This window comes from Trachemys scripta, chromosome 1 (assembly GCF_013100865.1).
Source record: "Trachemys scripta elegans isolate TJP31775 chromosome 1, CAS_Tse_1.0, whole genome shotgun sequence".
In the NCBI taxonomy this organism is placed as follows: domain Eukaryota; kingdom Metazoa; phylum Chordata; order Testudines; family Emydidae; genus Trachemys; species Trachemys scripta.
The window spans coordinates 128,478,141-128,501,175 of NC_048298.1; the positions used below are offsets into that span (position 1 = coordinate 128,478,141).

At 41.0% G+C, this 23,035-nt stretch overlaps 1 protein-coding gene across 1 annotated transcript in view; it reads left to right on the forward strand.

The window, feature by feature from the left end:
- The window catches only part of VWF (von Willebrand factor), a 246,104-nt gene extending 230,597 nt beyond the window's left edge, over window positions 1-15,507 (forward strand). Inside the window, exons 48-52 of the mRNA XM_034784806.1 lie at window positions 2,093-2,191; window positions 3,142-3,270; window positions 4,848-4,887; window positions 11,770-11,867; window positions 15,154-15,507. Coding sequence (XP_034640697.1) covers window positions 2,093-2,191; window positions 3,142-3,270; window positions 4,848-4,887; window positions 11,770-11,867; window positions 15,154-15,339 — 552 coding nt within the window. The 3' untranslated portion in view covers window positions 15,340-15,507. The remainder of the gene's footprint in view (window positions 1-2,092; window positions 2,192-3,141; window positions 3,271-4,847; window positions 4,888-11,769; window positions 11,868-15,153) is intronic.
- Window positions 15,508-23,035: the final 7,528 nt, after the last annotated feature.

Consider the following 23,035-nt stretch of genomic DNA (forward strand, 5'->3'; position numbering starts at 1 on the left):
TAGCTCTCACAACTATCATCACATTCATTCCCAAATTTAATTCAGGAAATGTTCTTCTGTCAAACAACAATGTCCAATCTGTAGGAGTACTGAAAGACTTATGGCAGAGAACTCACATCATCTGTATTGACATCTGGTTGTTGGCCATATGGCCATCAATACATAAATTCACCCTGATCTACATATTGATCATCCAATCTTTAGCCAATGTCATTTTTAGGTAGAATTCTTCTCCATCCTTCAGTGCCCAGGGAACGATAGAGGATAGATAATTTACCTAATTGTGGCTGTCCACATTTAAAGAATGATCCTGCTTTCTACCCTGGGGGCACACTGCTGTAAAAATCCCATTGTAATGGATCTATAGATCTTAGCACAATGAAGAATAGGAAAATATATCTGTGCTTACCTAAAATTTTCATTTCTTGGAGATCCAGTCCACCTTGGAGACAAATGGAGCACTTAGAACAGAGGTGGAAATTGACATTGACTTGGGATTGTTTCATTAGAGGGAATTTCCCATGCTCTTCAATAGAAGAAATTGTTGTGATTTTTCCTCATAGTTAATATAATCTGTAAATTAGGAAAGTAAAATGGAATTTTCCTGGCTGTGGACATTGTCTCAATAGGAGCCAATTTCAGGGGGTTGGGCATCCCCCCATTCCCATACCTACTGTAATGACGATGTGGGCCTTATTTCTCAACAAAATGAAATTTTCATGTATATCCAGATGAACTCTTTTAGTCCCACTGAAGTCAGTAGGACTCAAGCACATGCTTAGGTGCTTTCCTGAATTGGGACCCTGTGTTTCATTCTAATTCCCATTAAAAGCCACTGTCATAAGGAACAAATCACACTTTAGAGTATGTGCTCTCAACAAGGTATCAACCTATGATTAGCCATTGAAATGATGTAAGTAAATGCAGCGCTTTGGGAAGTGCTGCAAACTACAGTGGAGTCTATTAAGCATTTTATGTTATTTTGTGAACCATTCTAGGTGCATTTTAAACTCACATTTTTGCTAGCAGATAAATTGAAAGGTTAGCAGTTCACCTAAATAATAAAGAAAGTAGTGTCTTTTCTGATGGTTTAATGGTTACTGTAAAAACATAAATGTTTCCTTTAAAAAAAATTGTTAAAACAAACATATGGATAACATACATGTATTGGCTCATCCAGAAAGTGTTTGTTTGTCTTTAAAATGTTCAGCTCATCATAAGCAGCTGTTAGTTAAGTTAGGAGCTGGAAAAGTTGTAATGGGGACTTTTATTGTCTTCATACATTAACTCAATTCCTTTCTGGTTTTCTCTACCTCTTTCTTGCCCATAACCTGCCTTCCCTACCATCCACTGCTGATGGATCTCTCTCTATCTTTTCTGCTCCTTTCCCTCATCCTTCACTTCCTTCCCCATTCACCACTTCTCTTTGTCCCCCTACTTTATCTGCCAGTTTCTCCATCCTTTGATTCTCTCTCCCCATGCCCCTCTCTGCTATTCTCACCATTTCCTCCTCCTCTAGTTCACTCCTCCATCTCTTTCCTTTACCTTTACGTTCTCATCCTACCTTTCTCTGTTCCATACTTCAGTCTTCCACTCTGGCCTAATCTCTCCTCCTCCCACCTTCCCTTCTTTTACACTGTCCACCAATCTCCTGACCCTTTTTTTCCTAGTCTAGGTTTCTCATGAATCCTTGCAAGTTGTGTTGGCTTTAGGGAGAAGTCTTGCCTGATGCTGCATGTAAGGTTCATATGGCACATGGCAGCATTTTAGCCACTTGTGCTTCATGGCCCTGATCCAGCATAATTTTGCCATTGATGTCAGTGGACACAGGATCAATCAGGCCTGCACATATTATACAATGTAACATACCTGCAGCATCCATATAGTATACCACACAATAACAGCACAAGAGATAATGTCAAGTTTTGTAAAAATCATTTAACTAGACCATGCCCATCCAAGACTTTTAGAGATGTTTTGATGAATGTAATTTTGTTAATTGCATATCCAAAACTTACGTTCAGTTTGTGAGTGAGGGTGGAGGGGTCCAGAGAACCAGAAAAATGCCACAGCGAATTTACTTGCATTGTAGAGCTACAGGATGGAAGAAATCAGTGGTTCCTGCTGTGGGAGATGTGTGCCAACTTCATGTGGTATCAAGTTGAGAGATGGAAGAATCCTATATCTGAAGGTTTGTTTTAAGCATACTCGTTTTTGTTGACTAAGCGTAAATGTCATCCATGCTTTTAATTGAGACAACTGGTGCACCTATTCTTTTGCCCCTCTTCAGTTAGACAGTTAAACAGCAGCTGCAAACCCCAATATTTTCAAAGAAATTAGAGATGTGTGAGGCCAAAGATCCCATGTTTTGGATTAAATTCAAACAAATATGAACAAGATAGGAACAAATAAAGGTCGGTACAACATATGAATCCAGCAAAACTGTCCCTGGATTGATGTTTGAATTCAGTTACCCTGTTGGTTATAGCTTAATATCGTTCATCATTCATTTAATTAAATGACCAGCAGCTATTTGAAATGGACCTGGGGCACTCCCTTAAACATCAGAGGCTCTTTGCTTGTTAAAAAGCTGGCAGCGTGTCTTAGCAAGTAGCATGTATGTACCTTTTTTCATTAGTTTGTTTAGGTCTAATTTTTGACCTCTTAAGAATCTCCCTATGGTAACTAAGGTTAAATATTCATATATATGTTTTCCTCAGAAGACAGAACACAAAGCTACAAACTTAGGGCCAAATCCCCAAGTTTGTTGCTCACATTTTACTCAGTCCTTATTCAGCAAAACTCCCCTTGGAAACCATGGGAATTTTGCCAGAGTGAGGACTCAGGCAAGGACATCCATTTTTGGCACTTAATAAGGCTGCAGGGTATGTGATTTCTCACATGTCTGCAGAGTACCATGCACATCAAGGGCATCATATAAATAAATAATTAAAACTAGATGGTCTTACTGACACACACATATATTTAGAAAAGTTTTCCATGTTTTGTAATCCTCCCTGTTGAGGCATGTTAGCTGAATGACAATGAAATAATAGCAACAGTCAAACTTTATAGTTTCCTGAAAACTGTGGCCTTCCAGGTTGTTTTTGTGCTAAGCTAACAGCTCTTAAATCTTTACAGCCGAATGAGACAGTTCAAGATGGCTGTGACAGTCATTCTTGTAAAGTAAATGAGAAAAGAGAATTTATCTGGGAAAAACGAATCACTGGCTGCTCTCCATTCGATTCCAGGAGATGTTTGGCTGAAGGAGTAAGTAGTGAAATGGGTCCTGCTTGCATGTTTCCGAATATATTCTGTCATGTTTATGGGGCTTTATATAAATCCCGTATGTGTATTAGGGATGGGTAATCTAAGCTTCCACCTTACACCGCAGCTAAATTGAACCCGAACCTTTTTTTAGGTTCAGAAACGTTTTTTTTATTTTATTTTAAATAATAAATGTCACAGGCTCCTGCATATCCTGGTTGCAGATGGGACTGTAATAAACATGGGAAAAGCTGATCTTCCAGTATTTCCAGCCCATCCAAAGCCAGGAAGTGCTGGGGACAGAGGGGGAATGCTGATCTCATGATGTTCTTAATCCAGTTTTCATGGCAAAGAAGTGTGGAGAAACATCTGAGGTTTTGGAGTCTCAGTGGAACTGAACCTCCAAACTTTGTGTTTCATCCATCACTAAAGTGCATGTGTGCATACGATGTAGGGGCAGATTCTGGCTACTCTTGAGTATGAAGATGGGAGGAGGATGCAGATAGCCTTCCCCTTTGCATAGGGAGCAGTCTAAATCCAGGTGCTTGCACTCCCTAGTGCAATAACATGGGGAGTGGGAGCACTACTGGACATGCTATATGAGTCCCTCTGCACCCAACCCCTTCTGCATTGCTTGATAACTTGAGGCCAGCCTTGGGTTGGGACGTGGAATGCAAGCTATGGTCTTTTAAAGGATATAGCACTTGCTGCTACTGCAGGTTTCTGCCTGCCTGTGTCTTCTTATAACATGGCAGTGGGTAGTGAGGCCACAAGCAAGCCCACCCTATGCAGTGGATTTCTCTCATACATGCACAAAGTGAACAGCGATTTTGAGACTCATTAGTCAGAAAGATAAAAGCATTTCATGAAAACTGTACTCCTTTTTGCTGTCACTACTGCACATACCTCCATAAACTGGAGTAGAGCTGTATAGAGGAAAACTATTTGAAAAATAATGGGATATGCACAATGCCCTAGACTGAGTGTTTTATCTCCCTCCGGTGGTCTCATTTTCAAACCAAAGGATAATAGTTGACTTTTTAAATGGTAAGTCCCACTATCCAGCTCTCATTTTTTTAAAATACATTTTCAAAATGTATCTTGGACCTAAATATGTTCCTATTCAGTTACTGACTCACAGGTTCAGGTGACTCTCTGAAGCAGGGTCAGAGATCCAGTGGTAACAGAGGCAGCCATTTTAAAGAAACGTAAATGAAAATATAATTACATGTGGCCCATTTTTAATCCTCAGTAACACAGAAAGTCATCAGAGTTATGGCTCCAAAAGGTAAAAATTGGTTTGTACAGAGAATAACATTCAGGTGTTATAAGATAATGATGCCCTAAGAGCAATATCAGTTGGTTGTGTGGAAAAACTTTAAAGCTGTTTAATATTCCTAAATTTTAATGAAGTCAAATGATAGGAAAATTAGTATTTTTACATACTTCTATTATATGTATAGCACAGGAACATAGTTCATAACTTCTTATTATAGAGAAATTGAATATAAGTCTGACTATTTTTAGATGTGTGTGTAAATACTGTCTGTGCCTAAACTGCAACATGTCTTCTCTCTTAGGGTAAAATTGCAAAAATTGACAATACCTGTTGTGAAACATGTAAGTAACTATGCTAGAAACATCTTTCTTTTACAACCTCTCAAAATGTAGTCTACTACATAAGAAGCCATGTTTTGCATTCATGATCTGTGTACAGTAAAAGAGAGCTAATTCAAAAGATTCAAACAAATGTCAACGCTGATTCACATAATTGTGTGACTAAAATCACCACGTTTGTCTCACTGTGAGTTGTGTGGTCATATTATTCATGATTGTTTAGACTACAGCAGGGTATGCCTAGAAAACATTGGCAAATCCCCAAAATTCCACACATTTTAGCGTGAATAATCAGTCATTCCAAAATTTATTATGAATGTTTATTATTCATCATTCAGTATTTTCCTGTTGAAACAATTTCAGTAATTTAGCCAGAGATCAGGAACAGCTCCACACAAACTGGGTGACCAATCAGTCAACCCGATATTGACTATACGAAGCAAATGTTTTGTGAGCACTCAATAGGCTTAAAATTATTTAGTAAAACAATCCAGTGAAAACTGAAAACTGAATAATAAATATGGAAATCACAATCTGTTCATGAATGATTTAATAACCAGAAAGTGAGATAAATTCATAACAAGTGTGTATTTATAATGAATAGTTTGACTGAGTCTCAGAATAAACAGTTTTGGCCAATCCTGCAAACCCTTGGTCATGTGATCCTTACATAAATAATGCCATTCATTTCAGCTGGACTATTCCAGGGTTTGTTTGCATGAATAAGGGTTGCAGAATTGTGCTATTATCCCCAAACTAACCTTTGAATATTTCTATGAACATAAAGGCTTTACATTTGCAACTTTGCAAATAAATTGGTGAATAATTATGAAGTTATTTTAGCTCTTAACAAAAAAAGACTCCTTTCTAAGGTCAAAATGTCAGCACCTCGTGTGCCCTCTGTTCTCTCTTTTATTTGTTCTGGGCATGTGCTAATAAATAAAAGATGGCAAGCACAGCAGACCATCACTGCACAACCACGGTAATTGCTGTAACAATATACCACTTTGGAGAAGTTAACGCCGAGCATTTGCTTCCATGGCCTGTCTACATATCAGTGAGTTCCGGGTTTAAGAAATAAAAGTCAAGAAGCTATTGAGATAATAGACTATGGCTGAATGGCTCACACAGGTAATTTAGTTAAGAGGGCTTTTATCTACCAGGCTTCAAGCAAGGAATTAATATTGAAAATTGTCTATTAACTCTTACACATTTCCACATTATATTTAAAAGATCAAGGGAGACTTGTAAGTGGGAAAGGTGTGTGTGTGTGTGTGTGTGTGTGTGTGTGTGTGTGTGTGTCAATTTTTATGAATGCACCAAGATGCCAATTAGATCTTAGACCTGAAATCTAACAAACTAGATAAGTGTTATAGCCAATATAGAATGGAATCCAATAGGATAAGACCTTTTTATTGAATCCAGGGATCTAGCTTACTAATTTTAACTTTAATTCACCCAGAACCACATTAACAATGCGGTTAACAATCAACAATTCACCACTCAAGTGTAGATACAGCCAAGTCTTGCAAACAATTATCACAGACTAGAGTTGAGACTCCACGGTTATACCAAGGAACAATGCGAATCACCAAGATTTCTCATTACATTTACTGATGATAGAGTCATAGAGTTTAAGGCCAGAAGGGGCCACCTGATTATCTAGTCTGAACCTGTATATCAAAGGCCACCGACACCACCCTGCATCCACACACTAAACCCCACAGCTGAAATGAGACCAAAGGATTACAGCCCACAGGAGATTAGATTATTATGTGCCAGAGGCAGAGAAAAAGAGGGGCTCAATTCTTTAGTCCCTAATACATTTATCACACTTCCAAGGCTATACTTGTCTTCAAGGCACATTTAAAGCACATGGTCCCTGCTGTTTAAATGGATTGGACCAAAAGGGACAAATTTAGAATATGAAAAACAGTTGCTTAAAATTGTTGTTTTAAACCTCTCTTAGGCCAATTTGCTTGGGTTTACAATGGCGAGCATGTATTAGTTAAAATCTAAAACAGGGTTACTTGGTGTCTCGCTAGAAAGTGTAGACGTAATCAAGATAACCTGAAGTTTTTTTATGTTAAAGAACAGAAAGGGAAATACAATCTTTGAAATGAAATCTCATCACTTCATCTTATCCTCTTAACCCTGGGATGTGAGGAGAGTCCTTTCCATGAGACCGGTCCTGGCATTCATCACACTGGGGATTCTGCAGCATTGTCGGTTCAGTCAACTCAGGGTCTCATATGATTGGTGACCTCAGTTTTATATGTCCTGACTTTAGGACTCATTGGAGGGAAGCTCCCTCTTATTTTTATTGGACGTGTGCCAACTGAGTGCTCAGATTTCAGCTCTCAGTTTCTCTGGTGCTTCCATCGGTATCTTGTAGATGGTGATGGGGTATAAAAAATTTCTCCAGTCCTTTTCTTATCGGAGGCTTTTCATGTTTGATCCATTTCAAAGCTTGTATTTCAATATTAGCCCATATTATTAATTGGAAATTTCTCCTTTTTAAGCAATTTCTTTTAATGATCCAAAGGTACATATTGGTTTAAATCTTTCAGCATTCCTTCTTCCTTGTGCCATACAATTCCTATTACTTCTAAAGGGCCACAGTTATTTCCAATGGAAACAAGCATAATGCCTTATAATCTTCCAAACTTGATGGACCTATTTCATACATTCTTTGATTGTACATAAGCATTGCATGTTATATAGAATTTGAAATTGAACGAGAGACGTTATCCACATATAAAGAGATGTAGATCTGACTCACAAAGCAAGAAAACGCGCAGTTTCAAGTTTGGGGTGAAAGACAAACTGATGGGACAAAACAGATTATCTATGATATTTGATTTACAAGGCAAACATATGTATAGTTTATAGTTGGGGGTGAAAATATGGTTTGGATTTTTTGGGGTAACCTTCGATCTCACAGCAGGTTATTTCTAGTTTGCTTAAATTGCATCTTCCCCACTCATCTCTTGACCCACTCGCAAAGTGAAGTGGGACACTTTTTGTAGGAAACTAGGATGTTAACCTTGCCTGGCAACTTTTTGGAGTTCTTTTTAGCTAGTTTGGGAGGAAGGAAGAAATTTTGTCCATATGCAAATTATGAGAGATTCTTGCTTAGGCGATTAACAGTGCCATTTTAGTTTCTATTCTTGGGGAGTGGAACTCCCAACTGTAGCTTATCTGTGTGTCCTTAGACAAAGTGTCTCACCTGATATGAACCATGTTCTTATTGTCTTAACTTCCTAGGTGGAAACTATTTTGGAATAAACTGAGGTGGATAGCTTTTCTAATTTTTGAGGGCCAGGAGGAATTAATGGTTATTAATCATTCAAGGCATATCTGTTCTCTATATCTCTTACAGACTTTAATTAACTAAGTGGGGAAATATACTGCATACTGTAAGGAAAATACAGAGAAAAATCCCAGTTCCAAACCATGTTACATATGTTCTACAGATGTCAAAATTCACCTCTGTTGGTGTAGGGTTGAAAATTACACCTTTCTGTGCCAGCAGGGGCTACTTTACCCAAGGGAGGGTTCACATCCAGGGAGGGCAGGTGGCATTTGCCCCCAGGCTGTCTTTGCCATTAGGTGCTAACCAGGTGAGAAAGATTTTAAATTCTGACTCTGGTTCCTAAGAAGCATTACCTGTAGAGGGACAGTGCTGAATCAGCCTTGGCCATGCCATCTTCCAGCCTCTGCCATCCACTGTTACGTTGGCACTGACTAGCTCTGGAGCAAAGCTTGTAGGTGTCTTTCTCCACTGCAGTCTTCTTCCTGGCATATTCTCCACTCCCATGGGCAGGAGCTAGCATATCTTAAGGCTGAATGAAACCTATTATTTTTGAAATTACATTCTTTCTTACTATGTGAAGCACAGTAAACCAAACCCAGTAATCAAAGTGAATTGTGAGCAGCCTGTTATATTATGAGGTTAACCATCCCCAGGGGTCTAGTGCTAGTATTCTTCACTCACATGTGAGAGACCTGGGTTTGAGTCTTCATCCTGGTCATTTGCTCCCAAGATGGACAAAGTTTGAAAGTGTTTCAGAAACAGCATGCCTGTTTCTGCAGGCTGGCGTGTACAGAGTCCCTCATAATAGAGAAGAGATGGGAATTGGTTATAATTAATATAAAGGGGCTTGTTGATTGAAGCCACTTTAAACAGACTGACCCTGTGGTTCTCCCTGACTCTGTAGCTTCCAGACTCACTAAGGACAGCCTGTCTTGTCTAGTGTCACCACCAGGTGCTGGCCTGGACAAAGCAGTCATGGAAAGGACTGCTGACCCCCTTCAGGGAAAAGAATGCTTTTGTCACTCGGACATGAACCCTCCAGCCAATTAAACATCAGTATTAGAATAATAGTATCATAGAAATATAGGGCTTGAGAAGTCATCAAGTCCAACCCCCTGTTTAGAGACAGAACCAAGTAAACCTAGACCATCCCTGACAGGTGTTTGTCCAACCTGTTCCACAACTTCCCTTGGAAGCCTATTCCAGAGCTTAAGTCTCCTTATAGTTAGAAAGTTTTTTCTAATATCTAAATCTCCCTTCCTGCAGATTAAGCCCATTACTTATTGTCCAACCTTCAGCAGACATGGAGAACCATTGATCATAATCCTCTTTATAACAGCCCTTAACTTACTTGAGGCCACTTTATACAGACTGATATGATTGGAAGGGATTCCCTTCTAGTGGTAAGTGGAAGGAAGGATGGTGACTCTGACATGAGATCTCATTGCTGGGGTGAGTTAAAGTCAGGAAAAAATATAAAAAAAGGAAGTGGCCTGAACTTTCTGTTTAGGGTGCAGGAGGTCACTTTTCTCACTCTCTCCAAAGACACTTAATGACTGCAACTTAATAAGTATCATCCCAGTTGTCAGTCATTATACAGTAAGTCCCACTATTTCAATGGAACTAAAATGATATATTTAAGAGCAGTCTGTATGCAGGATAATAGAAAAATCACAAACAAGCAGCTTGAGGTTTTAAAAACCACCTAAAGGCATTAGCCACATTGCTCTAATGGAAATTAATTGTGTGGTTAAATGTTCTAGTTGACTTGGAACATCTGAACCTGTAAATTTACAGTCAAGATCAGAGAGAAGAAAAGCAATCCTTAGCATTTATAGTAAATGCACTGTATAAATACTAACCCTTCAGTCTTCACAATATATTTACCTTACATGTCATTTATACACATTCACTCACTCCCTCTCTCACACACCTAATTTCAAAAGGAGCTCTATCTTTGGTGATCAGATCTCCTTCACACTACTCAGGCTACTGGCTTTGAGTCAAATGGTAATCTTCCTCTAGTGCACAATTTTCCTTCTTTATCCCATCCCTTTAATTAAATGTCTGTCATGGCTTAACGATTCATCAAAGCCCACAATATATAATAAAGTTATATGTAGCCTATTACCTATACTCCAGATAATAGAATAATCAATTTCTCGTGGCTGTAAAGATTGACATACAGGTTGTGTAACCTTTCCAGGTCATTCAGCCTATTCAATAAAAAAAAAACTGTTTTAAAAAAATAAATTCTGTTCAGTTAAAGGTGCAAATCAAGGTGTTGACTCTGGTCTATAAGGCCTGATATTGGCTGGGGCACTGGCTGTCTATGAAGCCATCCTCCCTCTCTGTGGTATGCCAAGGCAATTGAGGTCAGCTCGAGTGCTTGTGTGAATGGTTCCTTGTCTTCAACACGAGAGAGTTGGTGGCTGAATATTTCAAGGCTGGGTGCCCTTCCACTCTTGTAGTTGCTCCCCAACTGATCCAATATACCCTGTTATTCTGGGCCTCAGGAAACAGTGCTGGGTTTATCATTTTTCTTAGGCTTTTGCCTGCAGGAGTGAGATGATAGGAAGTGGTGGTGCTCAGGGATACGGTGGTTTGTGTAGGGAGAGGATGGTCCTTTTCTTTCCACCCCTGAAAGAAGCATAGTTGTGTCTCTGCTATTCATCCTTTTTTCCCTTTCTGATCTTGACACTGGCCATTTCATTACATTATGTACATGTGACCTGACCTCTCTGGAGGGGGTGTGGCCTTATGAAATCCAAAATAAATAAACCAAATTGATGTTTTTGGACAATACATCTCTCAGTTGGGAGCAAAGAAACATTGAAGATATGGCAACAGTCTGATGACAGTTATATTGAAATGGGATGCGTGTCAACTATTGTGACTGTCCGTGTCTGCACTCTGCTTGGACACATTTTATCAAACAAAATGATTAAAGCATTGAAAGTGAGCTGGCGTTTCCAGCCTTGCGGCCAGCAACACTTTTCACGCGTGTGGAGCTTTTTTCAGATCACTTGTGAAGCGCTAGAAAGGCAGAAAAGCAATAAGGCTGGGAATGTTATCTTGGAAAAGAGATGGGAAGCTGCTTCTTTAGCTGCTGGGAGGACACCTATATCAAAGGGAAGTTATATTTCTTTGGTCAATTTGCAGCTGGCCAGCTGATTGCAGTGTTCTGTCCGAATGAATGGTTGTGGAGAGGGACAATACAGAAAGTAAAAATAGATTCTAATTGATAAAGAATCAACTTGAGCGCTGAATAGATTCACTTGCTAGCTAGAGTTAAAGTAAGAGTTCATCTTTACTGTTGTTTTTGATTGGTTTATGCAGGAACTCAGTGGTATTCAATGGAATTTTAAGGCTACAGTATTGTATATTCACAGTACCCTGTGTTAATTACCACATGGAAACATATCTATGTCTTTTACTAGGGGTCTTGCTAATAATGGCATATGGCCAATGGCAATTTTTGTGTGTACTGAGCAGAGAATGGTGCCAGAATGTTTTTTTTAAAAAGTCTTCAACCATTGGCAAATTCCCCTTCTTTCTTGACTTGGTAGGTATAGAAGCAGAATGCAGACAAGTAAATTCCAGGCTGACGTATCTGAATATCAATGGCTGTGAGGCTGAAGATGGAGTGTCTATTTTCCAGTGTGAGGTAAAAAAAATCTGTTTTCATTTTGTCAGTACAGAACTGTGGCAAAACACGACACACTTTCAAAAGGAGTGGTTTGCTCCATTTTTGCATAGTAGGAAATCGCAGTGCTATTTCCCTCCTCTTGCTAGGTAAAGGTATGACTCTTCCATGTATTCACCCCTCGCTGCTCAAAGCCAAGGTAAATGGCCTTTGCGCAGGGATCTCAACAAGGTTTGTTGAAGAGAATTAATTTGCTTCCCTATTCCACCCAAGGGCAAGTCAGTGGCTTCTCACTAGCTTCCATTCCACTCAACAGAATGGAACATTGACTTCTGTCTCTGCAGGAGTTTCAGCTGTGTACATTTGATTCCATTTAGTCTAACCTGATTTTCCCCCCCTCTTCGGGGCTGATAAGAAAACCCACTTTACAATACACAGAAGCTCCATTCATGTTGCTTCTAGTTCCTGGAGAGACATGTGGATATTAAGTTGCCTTGCTGGGATCTTCTGCACTTGAATGAATTTCACCCTTAATTTTATGGGGCCCAATTTTCAAATCTGTGACTCTAAGGTTAGGTACATAAATCCCCTTCTAGACTCCTAAGTCAACACATCAATGCCTAAATAAGTATTTAGGTGCCTAACATGTAAGCACCCAGGTTTAAAAACAGCTCTGTAGGATTTGACATGACTTCAATATTTGAGCCCACACACTGTGCTCTTATGTTCCACATATCCCATCAATTTCCATAATTTGAACAAAAGTGTAATGCCACGGGATTCTCCTCCCCATCACTCCGCTCATGTAATACAGCAGATACAATCTGAAACAGGAGCAGAACATTCCTTCCAGATGTCCCCTTCTATCTTTGATAGATGGCACTGGGAAACAAATGAGAAGCTTGGTTCCCAGGCTGGCTGCAACAGAATAACTTCCTATTCTGTTTTTATTATGCCTGAATTTTTACTTTCAAACCCACTGGGATTAGGGATGGTAATTTCTTTTAGCACCCTCTCATAGGGATAATTTCTTTGACTGCTGTAGTTGCCAAATGGAGCATCTTTCTCCTTTCGGTGACCAGCTGGAAAGGGGTGGAGTTGGGTGCAGTGACTTGGGACTGTGTACCCCATGGGCTTCAAGACCTCCAGCCACTGTTCTCAAACCATAAAACTCTTAAGGGAAGAGGACATTTCAACAGTTCAGAAATTCTGTCCAATACTTGCTTAACTCCAAAATAAGAAAACTGCTGCCTTATCATCTCTATCCACTAAGTCAGTGGCTATTTGGGTCATGTGGCTATGAAAGATCCAGGGCAGATTTCCTAGTGTGAAGATTGTAATTCAGAAATCTAGCCTATATTTCATTTTGGGTAAACACGTGGGCCCAGAAAAAGGGACTTAAGCATTGTGATGCTCAGTGTCACAAAACCTAACTTTTGGGTGCCTAGAAAAATCACAGGAACAACACTGATCCACAAAGCCTGAGTTAGGTGTCTCGGCTCCTATACAATACATGGGGAGAGATAGGCACCTCAGAATGTGATCCACAAAGCCTGTAAACTAGGTGGGGAGCTGCCTAAGCTAGCCCATGGGAGACACCGATGACAAAGGTGTATGCTAAGCTCCACCCCTCTCTTGGAGTTGAATGCCTAAGTCTAGGCTGCAGGGAGGAACCTGTTTCTGTTTACAATTCACAAACCAGGGAAGATAGGCATTCTGCCAATTAAGTCATGTGCAGGTGTGCTCAGAGGCTGCCCACCATCAATTTTAATTGGGTAACACATTTATGAGCTCCACTCCTAAAACCTCTTGTGATTGGTAGAGCAGAATCACGGTTGCATTTCATCTCAGAAATGCTAGCAAGTGATACTTACACACCTTTACATTACAACCTATACAATGGTTTAGAATAGTACAAGCTACAATGTAAATTATGTGCAATCAAATCAATGGTAGGTTTCCCTCAGGAAGTGCTACAGGCACAATAAGGACTGAGTAAAACTAAAGTGAAGATTACAGAGTTTGGCCTGTTTCATGGATTATTTGGATTATTTTTGTTTGTTTTTACACATTGTAAATAATAGAGAAACAGAACAAGGATAGCTAATAATGTAAAAAATATTGGCATGATATAACTTGATCTGTATAAATTAGGGAAAATAAAATGTAACAAGGATAAGCACAAATGGATGGACAAGTTCTTGTTAGAAATCAAAGAGGAATATTCAATTTGTGGGTTTTTTCATTATGTTTGGCATAAATGCACTTAAGTTGTGTAAAAACAGTATTGTACAGATGGAATCAAAGATGTAATTTTTTCCTCTTTATACAGCACTGGTAAAACTGAATACTGTGTAGAGGCGGTTGGAGAATTTTTTTTCCCCAGAAAATTGTGATGAAAATGGAAAATAAATAAATTTATAAAAATTGTCATTGGATAATTTTGACTTTGTCAAAAAATCAGAAACATTTTCATTTTGGGGCAAAAAGTCAAAATTCAGCAGCAGAAAACCAAAATTGTTTGGCCAAAAATTGCTGAAAACCAATCCTTGATTTTTCCACCCAGAAACCAAGAGCTTTTGTGGAAAAATCAGACACTTTCCTTAAAAAAAATCATTTAGTCAAACAAATTTAAAACAGCTGCAATACTGTGTACAGTTTGAGTTGCTGGAATATAAAATAGAGAGAAACTAGAAAAATGTGGAAAAGGAACTAATGTGTTTGGAGAGAATGGTGTGGGGGAAGCAATGGAGGTGATCAGTGTGCAGGGCAACAGGAGTTATGGATGCCCTAGAAATAAATGAAACAGAAGTTAAGATGCCTTTGGCCTGTCTTGTACTTTGAAGTCCACAATCCCCTACTAGATCAGGCGGAATACAATTCTTTTCAAGCTTTTTTTAAATACAAACTTTAAAGATTGTTGTAATAACGGTGCCCAAAGCCCCACTACTATTGTTTCCTATTAGCCTATCAAACTTACCACAATATTGTAAACATTCTAGGATATCTTAGTGTACGAGCTTGTTTGTGTGACATCAGCTGTTGCGCAGGATTACCTTACGTGTGTAAACATGTCAAGGGAGATGGGAAATAATATTTTGGCATTTGCTGAAAACATGAAGCATGAGACCAACAACCAATGAAGACCAATCAAATGAATCCATTCCAAAGTCCTGGCAAAAACTTCCATTAGCTTTCTTGAGGCTGCTTGGATAAAACTGAGGGCAGAATTTGGACCTTTATCAGAAATCTGTGGAGTAAACTATTATTTGGCAAGATTCAAACTTTGTATCTGTTTCACTTTTAGGGCAAATGCAGAAGCAAAACCAAGTACTCTATTGAAAGGAATAGACTTGAAGATGAGTGCACCTGTTGTTCAGCTACTCAGACAGTTCCGGTGAATGTCTCTCTGCTCTGTGCCAATGGCACAGTGGTGCAGCATGAAGTACCATCTGCAGTGCAGTGCGACTGTTTCTCTCGTAAATGTACATAGTAAACCTTTCCAGAAGCTGCTTCATTTAACCTTTATTTTTAATGGCTAAGGAATTTACCATTCAGATCTCACTTTCTTTCTTTAGACTGCTTTCTTCCAAATGATTCTGACCATTGCACTCATTGTATCAACATACCAAACAATAAATGCAAAGCTTATTTAACAGCATTTTTTGACTGTTTTAACTTGGGCTGCTAGTGTGACCCATACTGTGTCCCTCGTTTCAAGGGATGTCACTCATTTAATATCAAAGTTACCTCTGTTCTACATAAATTTGGTTTCCCCTCACTTTTATCATCACTGAATATTATTTACCTCCAAAGAAAGAAAACGAAATGAAAATATGAACCAGAGGTTACAGAAGGAGTTATTTACACTGAAGAAATGAATCCCATGGTATTTCAAGTTTCCTGACCAAATAATTTATTTGTTTCCCTCATATTGGGTCTTTGCCACACATTGTGTCCCACTTTTAGGCCTCAGCAGCTTGAGAGGTATGATGGGATACCTCAGAGAGAAAGATGATAATGTTCTCAGCAAACTGAAACATAGCTGACTATGACTCAGTCAGCCAAGTATCACTTTGCAACGTTTCTACAAATGAATGCTAAAGCGACTCCTTAGTGCTGGTGGAAGGTGCTGATTGACATCCTTGAAGTTCTCTATTCATTCATAGGCAGTGCAAGCATCCATTACTCCAGAGATGGTCTGATTCTAGTGATGGGATCTTCTGCTCCAATTCCAAATCAATTCACATTGATCCTCTAGATCTGTCTTTGCCCCCACTCCGCCTCCCCAATCCATCACTGGTGTCTCCTATCCACAAGATAATCACAAAGCATTACCCCATAGTAGTCCTTGTTTCCCTAATCAAAAAAGCCCCCAACTTCTGTGTGAGCCAACCATCATATACATTTTTTGTCAAGTCTGCTTGGCTCAAGATCTATTCCCTGAATGGCAAAGCTCTCCTTGTCCTGTCCTCTGTTCACGAATATAGATGCTAGAAGCATATAAATATATACCATGCTAATAATATGCATTATCCACATCACTTCTATCTATTATATATTAGATAGATATGGTGTCGGCCAATTATGGTGTAGTTAATGCATGCCTATATAAATTGTGATACAACATGGCCAGGGAGCAGTGGGAGAGTGGTCTTACTGGGTGGGCATAAAGCCTAGGCTAATTAAGGCGTAGTTCCCTGTAAGGAACCGAATAAAAAAAAAAACAAACCTGTTTCAGGCAGACAGGGTGGAGCAAGAACTGGAGTTTGGAGGTGTGTTGCTGAGAATTGGAAGACCAGAGAATGAGAGACCCTACCCCAGCAGAGCAGGGAGACTCCCTCCCCCAGTGTCAAGGACAGAGGGTAACCCTACGCAAGGGGGAAAGAGGGGCTAGGGCTCAGAGCAAGGAGCAAACCCAGACTCCTCCCCTGTTTCCCTCTACCACCTTCCCAGGCCACTAGCAGGGCCCCAAGAACACAGGCAAGGGGTGGCGTCCTAGCCCCCCGCCAAGAAAAGCACAGGACCCACCATACCAACATCGGCCATTTTGTCAGTGTGTGTGTGTAAACCAGCCTACACCACAATCCTGTTCCCTTATGCTAAGTATCCCATAACTCCTCACATTTGCAGAAGTAAGCATTTGGCATAAGTGGATAGAAAAGCTGTCAAAAATCAAGATACATCCATTCAATATCTTAAATAGCGAAGTCCCTTGCTGGATCAGTACCTGGAATGTTATTATCCAGAACAAAGATAAGGAAGGAACAACAAAACAAGTTAGGGTTGAAGAGGGGTAACTTGTAAAATCATATAAATAATACCAGCTGAAATGTGTAAATGGGGGAGTACACCTTCTGCGTCAGGTGAATATAACATCGCTGCCTAGGGCTGCTCTTAGGAGACTGGTAACATATAGAACCTTTTGCCTGTACCATATTAATAAACCTGACTGAAATTGGTTATTTAGTCTCTTGAGTGTATTTCATTATGAAATAAAGTGTGATTAAGCATTATACGACATATCAGCACTTCTTTGTAAACAAAGCCACTGGCTTTTTCTGCCATCTCTGACACTTGCCCTTGGACCTCTTTCATCTTGCAGAAGTTACCTCCCCAGGATGTCTCCCTGCTTAAACAGTCACATCTCTGAGAAGTAGGAAGTGATGCTGCAATCAGAGCCAGGGCTGAATTGATGTTTTCCCCACTTCTTTGAAGATCTCACCCTCTGCTTCCCCATTCCCTGCCATCTCACACTGCAGCCTATCACCACAAACTCCTTACATTTTTACTGTCCCAGTTTTCTGACTTCCTCTCCTGGACGCTGCTCTCTGTACCTCTTGATTCATCCTCGCTGGGGATTTCAATGGGTGTGCTGATGTTTCCCATGAAATGATAGGCAATACACTAGCCTAAACTCTAGGGCACATGGTCATAATGGTGTGCAGCCACAGGGTCCTGCTAGACTCATGGTTGCTCTTGGATACCCAAATAGCAAGTCATCAAAATCACCTTCTTTCATCTTTGGCTAGCAACAAGACATTGTCCTTTCCTCTCAGAAGAAGACTAGGCCCCAGTGATCCATGCATTCAGCACCTCCAAGTTGGTTTTACTGCAAAGCACTATCTGGGGCTGAAGGTAAAGATTTGTGGAGAAGTTATAACTTGTCCAACACATGGCAGCATATCTCCTAAGATCACATGTAATACCAGTGCTTTGCAGTCTGCACTGGCTTCCCGTTCATTAATCGATCCATTTCAAGGTACCAGTATGGCCCTTTTAGGTTCTTAATGGGCCTAGCTTCCACCATATCATAGCACAGGAGCCATGACTGAACAACGCATGACTGATTACAGAGCCCAGGGCCTAACTGACTGGCCTGTTCAGCTGAGAGTCATAAACTCTGGAACACCAGACTGCCAGGAACTGGGATTAGTCCAAATCTTCTCACGTTCAGAGTGAAATCCATGACTCCTGATTTCCCAGATAGTGGAATGGACGAAGGAGCGTGGAACGTTAGGAGGCCAAGAATCTGCCTGACTGAGAATTTACAGCTGTGTCAGCATCTGTACAGGTGCCATGCAGCTCCAATTGACAGAGGCCACCCATTTCAGTACAATACAAAGTACTCATTTTATAGCAAATCTTTTTCAGCCAAGCTCCCTCAGCCCATCTCTCTAGTTTTGTTGTTCAATTGTGGTGGTATAGCCATCAGCCCACTGCCTGCAACAAACAATTACATTTTAAAAGGTCATGAGAAAATACTATGCTGCCATTAAACTGGGAGGATAATGCATCAGAACACTCACCTTGAAATAAACCCCCATGGTCCTATCTAATAAATAGCTCTCAGCTCAAACGTCTCACCTGTAAAAAAACAAAACAGTCAAGTCAAAAAAAAATGGACATTTCAGGTGTGAAGAGAAGTGGGTCCAAATGCAAGCTGGATGTCAGTCACCATGTTCTCTACATAGGTTGCATTTGGACTGTGGGATCTAGCAAAGTATCCATGTTAGAAATGGGCTAGCCGTGTGGTTGCGCCACACAAGATGCGATTAAGATTAATTTTGAACAGTCGGGGAGAGTGTCTTAGTGGCTTCTTCTTCCCAACCTCTGAAAATCAGTGTCCTGGTGGTCCTTTTCTCACTTCTCCCTTCCATGTAGTTGGACAACTTTCCCCATGACTATAAGGGAATAGAACCTGCTGCTAGGAAATGTCCCAGCAGCTCCATGTCTTTCCTTCCCTACATGGTCAAGTGGGGAGTGTCCCAGAGGTACCTCTTCCCTATCCTACATTTTAGAGCACAGAGAATGTCTACACTGCAATCAAAGACCCTGCAGCCTGGCCCAGCTGACTCTGGCTCTCAGGGGCTATAAAATTGCAATGTAGATGTTTGGGCTCGGGCTGGAGCTCAGGCTATGAAACCCAAGAGGTGGGTAGAGCTCACAGTTCAGGCTCCAGCCCAAACCTGAATGTCTACACTGTTCAGCCCTGCAAGCCTAAATCAGCTGATCCGGGCTCCGAGTCTCAGTGCTGTATGTTTTCTGTTGCAGTGTAGACATACCCATAGTGTCCCAGCAACTCATTGCCACCCTCAAAGTAGGGTGACCAGATGTCCCAATTTTATAGGGACAGTTCCAATATTTGGTGTTGTTTTTTTTTTTTTATATGGGTTCCTATTACCCCCCACCCCCTGTCCTGATTTTTCACATTTGCTATCTGGTCACCCTACCTCAAAGAGAGATAAAACGTGTCACAGGTAGAAGGCCTGGGTTGGCCTTTGTCCTGTGCATTAATGTGTCTAGGGTTGCCAGGTGTCCGGTTTTCGAGCGGCGCGTCCGGTGAAAAGGGACCCTGGCGGCTCCAGTCAGCACTACTGACCCAGCCGTTAAAAGTCCAGTTGTTGGTGCTGCGGGTCTAAGGCAGACTAGTCTCTACCTGTCTTGGCACTGTGCTGCACCCCGGAAGCAGCCAGCAGGTCCGGCTCCTAGGTGGGGGAGCCATGGGGTTCTGCACGCTGCCCCTGCCCCGAGCACCGGCTCCACAGTCCCATTGGCCTGTGTGGTGCCAGGACAGGCAGGGAGCTTCCTTAGCTCCACTGTGCCACTGACTGGGAGCTGCCTGAGGTAAGCCTGCGCCCCAACCCCCTGCCCCAGCCCGGAACCCCCCCAAACCCCTCATCCCAGGCCCCACCCCAGAGCTCACGCCCAGAGCCCTCACCGCTCCTGTGCCCCCAGCCCCCTCCCACACCCTGAACTCCTCATCCCTGGCCCCAGCCCAGAGCCCGCACCCCCCCTAGCCCAGAGCCCATACCCCCTCCTGCACTTCAATCCCTTGCCTCAGCCTGCAGCCCCTTCCCACACACAGTTTCTTCCTGACTTTACTGAGCACATGATAGTAGCCTGATAGCCTAAAAGCTGTTTGCTGTGAAGGCACTTGAGTTGAGTCACCAAGAAATTGTCTCCCTGTTGCATTAGCCACTGAAGCTGATTATACAAATGTTTTCAACTCTCATGTGGAGTGGTTATTATAGGTTTTATTTTGTTGTTTTTTGGGATGGGATTTATACACAAGGTGCTTTAGCTAGGCAGCTGCCCCTCTGTCATGCTGGAGGAGTGGCCAGGCCAAATTTGAGTAGTGTTGTGGCCCCACCACTCCAGGTCGCAATACTACTGACTCAAATTTGGCCCAGCTGCCCCTCTGATGTGAATCCAGGCAGTGTTTGGGATTCAGGAGGCATTGGTGGAAGTGGTGATGTCATCTGGCTCCCTCTCTCTAGTTCAGACTGGTCAGGACATCTGTCAGGCTTGGGGTGAAGAAGGTCGTGGGTCCCAGGAGACAGTGCGGGCCTCAGCCATGATAGTGATGCTCATTCCAACAGCCAATTTTTCTCCCCAAATCTCTTTAAGGACCCCAAAAGGCAGTGATGGGCAGAATAGCCCATCCCCTCATTTTGTCCACCATCTGGGCTCAATATCCAACATACCAATTTTGGTTCATTGATTTTCAGTCTCTCACCGTTCTCATGTATCAGGAATGATTTTAACAGTGCTTAAGCTATAGCAATAGGCTCATTGTTTGGACTAATTCAGTCTGTGGGTCTCCCTTAAGAATTGCAAATCTTGATTAGATTGTAACTGTAATTTTTGTACACTTTTTAGATGTTAAAGCTAAGAACTTACAACTTGCTTCATTTGTAGCTAAAACAAATCTCAAAACTGCTGCTCTTCTATGTTTATAAAATGTTTAAAAACAAACCAGCTCTTATCACTTCTTTGGCTACACATCCAAAATGGATAAAGATGGAAAAAAAAAACTTCCCAGCCCTCTTTTGCCACTTACGCAGTTAAAGCTGTACATTTACACAAACCGTGACAATTGTTTGCGTTAGTGGTTAAATTTGCTTATCTGGAGAAAAAAAAAATTAGCTCTGATGTAATTTTTAACCAAATGTGTTGCGTCCTTCTACGAAGCAAAAATAAGATGTTCTTTTGGAACCATTCAGGAGACATTTCCAACACCCAAAGGCAGTAAAAATTCACAGGCATTTTTAGTCTATCACAGATCTTCCACACCTGTTTTGCCACTAACATTTGTGAGCCACCATGACCATCATGGCAACGTAGCTGAACCTGGCAAACTAATCTGCAACACTAACACTGTGCTGTCTCACATGCAAACAACAACAAAAATCCTTGACATCAAAAACAAAACTGGAGAAAAAAATTGTGAAAGACACAAAAGAACTACGAAAAATATTTCAAAAACAAAACAATATAAAAATTGGGCAAAAATAAAACAATAAAAAAAAAAAACCCTCACAGTTTGGTGTTGTAGGAACCGTTGATTCTAGTGGTTTGAGATTCAGTTCACAGTTAATGCAGTAGCAGCCATGAATTAAGCTGGCATTTTGTTAACAAGAGGGTTACCCAAGATGTTATTTCAGTAAAAGTCTGCTTTAGCACTTTAACTTCAATAATTTAAAACACTTAATTTGAACAGCTTTTGCTTTTTCTTAAAAATACTTTAATTAAACATTCAAAATTATTGCCAATTACAGAAACTATAAACCTCAAAATACAATTAAAAAAGCATTTATTTAAAGATTTTTTAAAAATGTACTTTAAAACAATTGTTAACCCTCTCTGATTTTTAAAAAAGCAAAAACAGTAAGGGTTTGCTTTGCATGCTTCTCTTAAACAAGCTCAATACATCTAAGATTTGAAAATAATTGTTTGTTTGCCAAGGGCCAAACTCTATATATGTATTTAACCCTTTAGGGTCCACATTGGGCACTAAAAATTTTGTATTAATTTAGATGTAATATATACGCTAAAGCTGTTAACATACTCAGTCACTGTTCAATATTAAACAGTGTTGAACAAGGTCTGGAGTATACAGAGACGTTAGTCTGCTTAATACCATGGCAAACACCATGGGCAGTGGGTATAGTAGGCCACGGGAGGCTAAACCTCCCTAAACAGCCAGGCCTTGGCCCAGCCCCGAGGCCCCACTCCGGCATCACACTCTTTCCCCATGGCCCCGCCCACACTGGTCCTCTTCCTGCCCTTGCTCAGTCTCTCCCCTGAAACCAACAGGGGCTAGGCCGGGCAGGCCAGGGCAGCTGGGGCCAGCCGGGACGGGTCAGCCAGTGGCCTGGGGCAGGCGGCAGGCTGGGACTCAGGGCAGCTGGGGTGGGGCTCGTCTAGCACGGTGGGGGACTTTAGGGTCCAGCAGGGGCGGGGGCAGATGGGATGGGGTCAGGGTCTAGCCTCCCCGAATGGGGGGGTTCACATGCCACTTATGGCAAACATACTATAAAATTAATGCCAACGTTTAGGAATGTATTGATTGAAACACACAAAAGGAAGACAAAAAAAAAAAAAAAAAAAAAGAGTCAAGAGCATTGAAACTGATTGTTTGTTTTGCATAAACAATCAAAACATATCAAAGTCCCTTTCTGTACACTGTGAACATTGATTAAAGTCTCTGATTCAGTCAAACAATCTTTCCTGGTGGAGAAGAAAGGGTTAGTTCTGTTGGTCAATTCTGCATCAGTAATGATACAGACAAAAGACTTTAGACAAAAGACAGACAGAAGGGATTTTGGGCTGGCAGGTCAGCCACGACAGCTGCTGCTTTGGACTCTAGCTCACCTCCTCAGTCAGGGACATCATCTGGTTGGTCT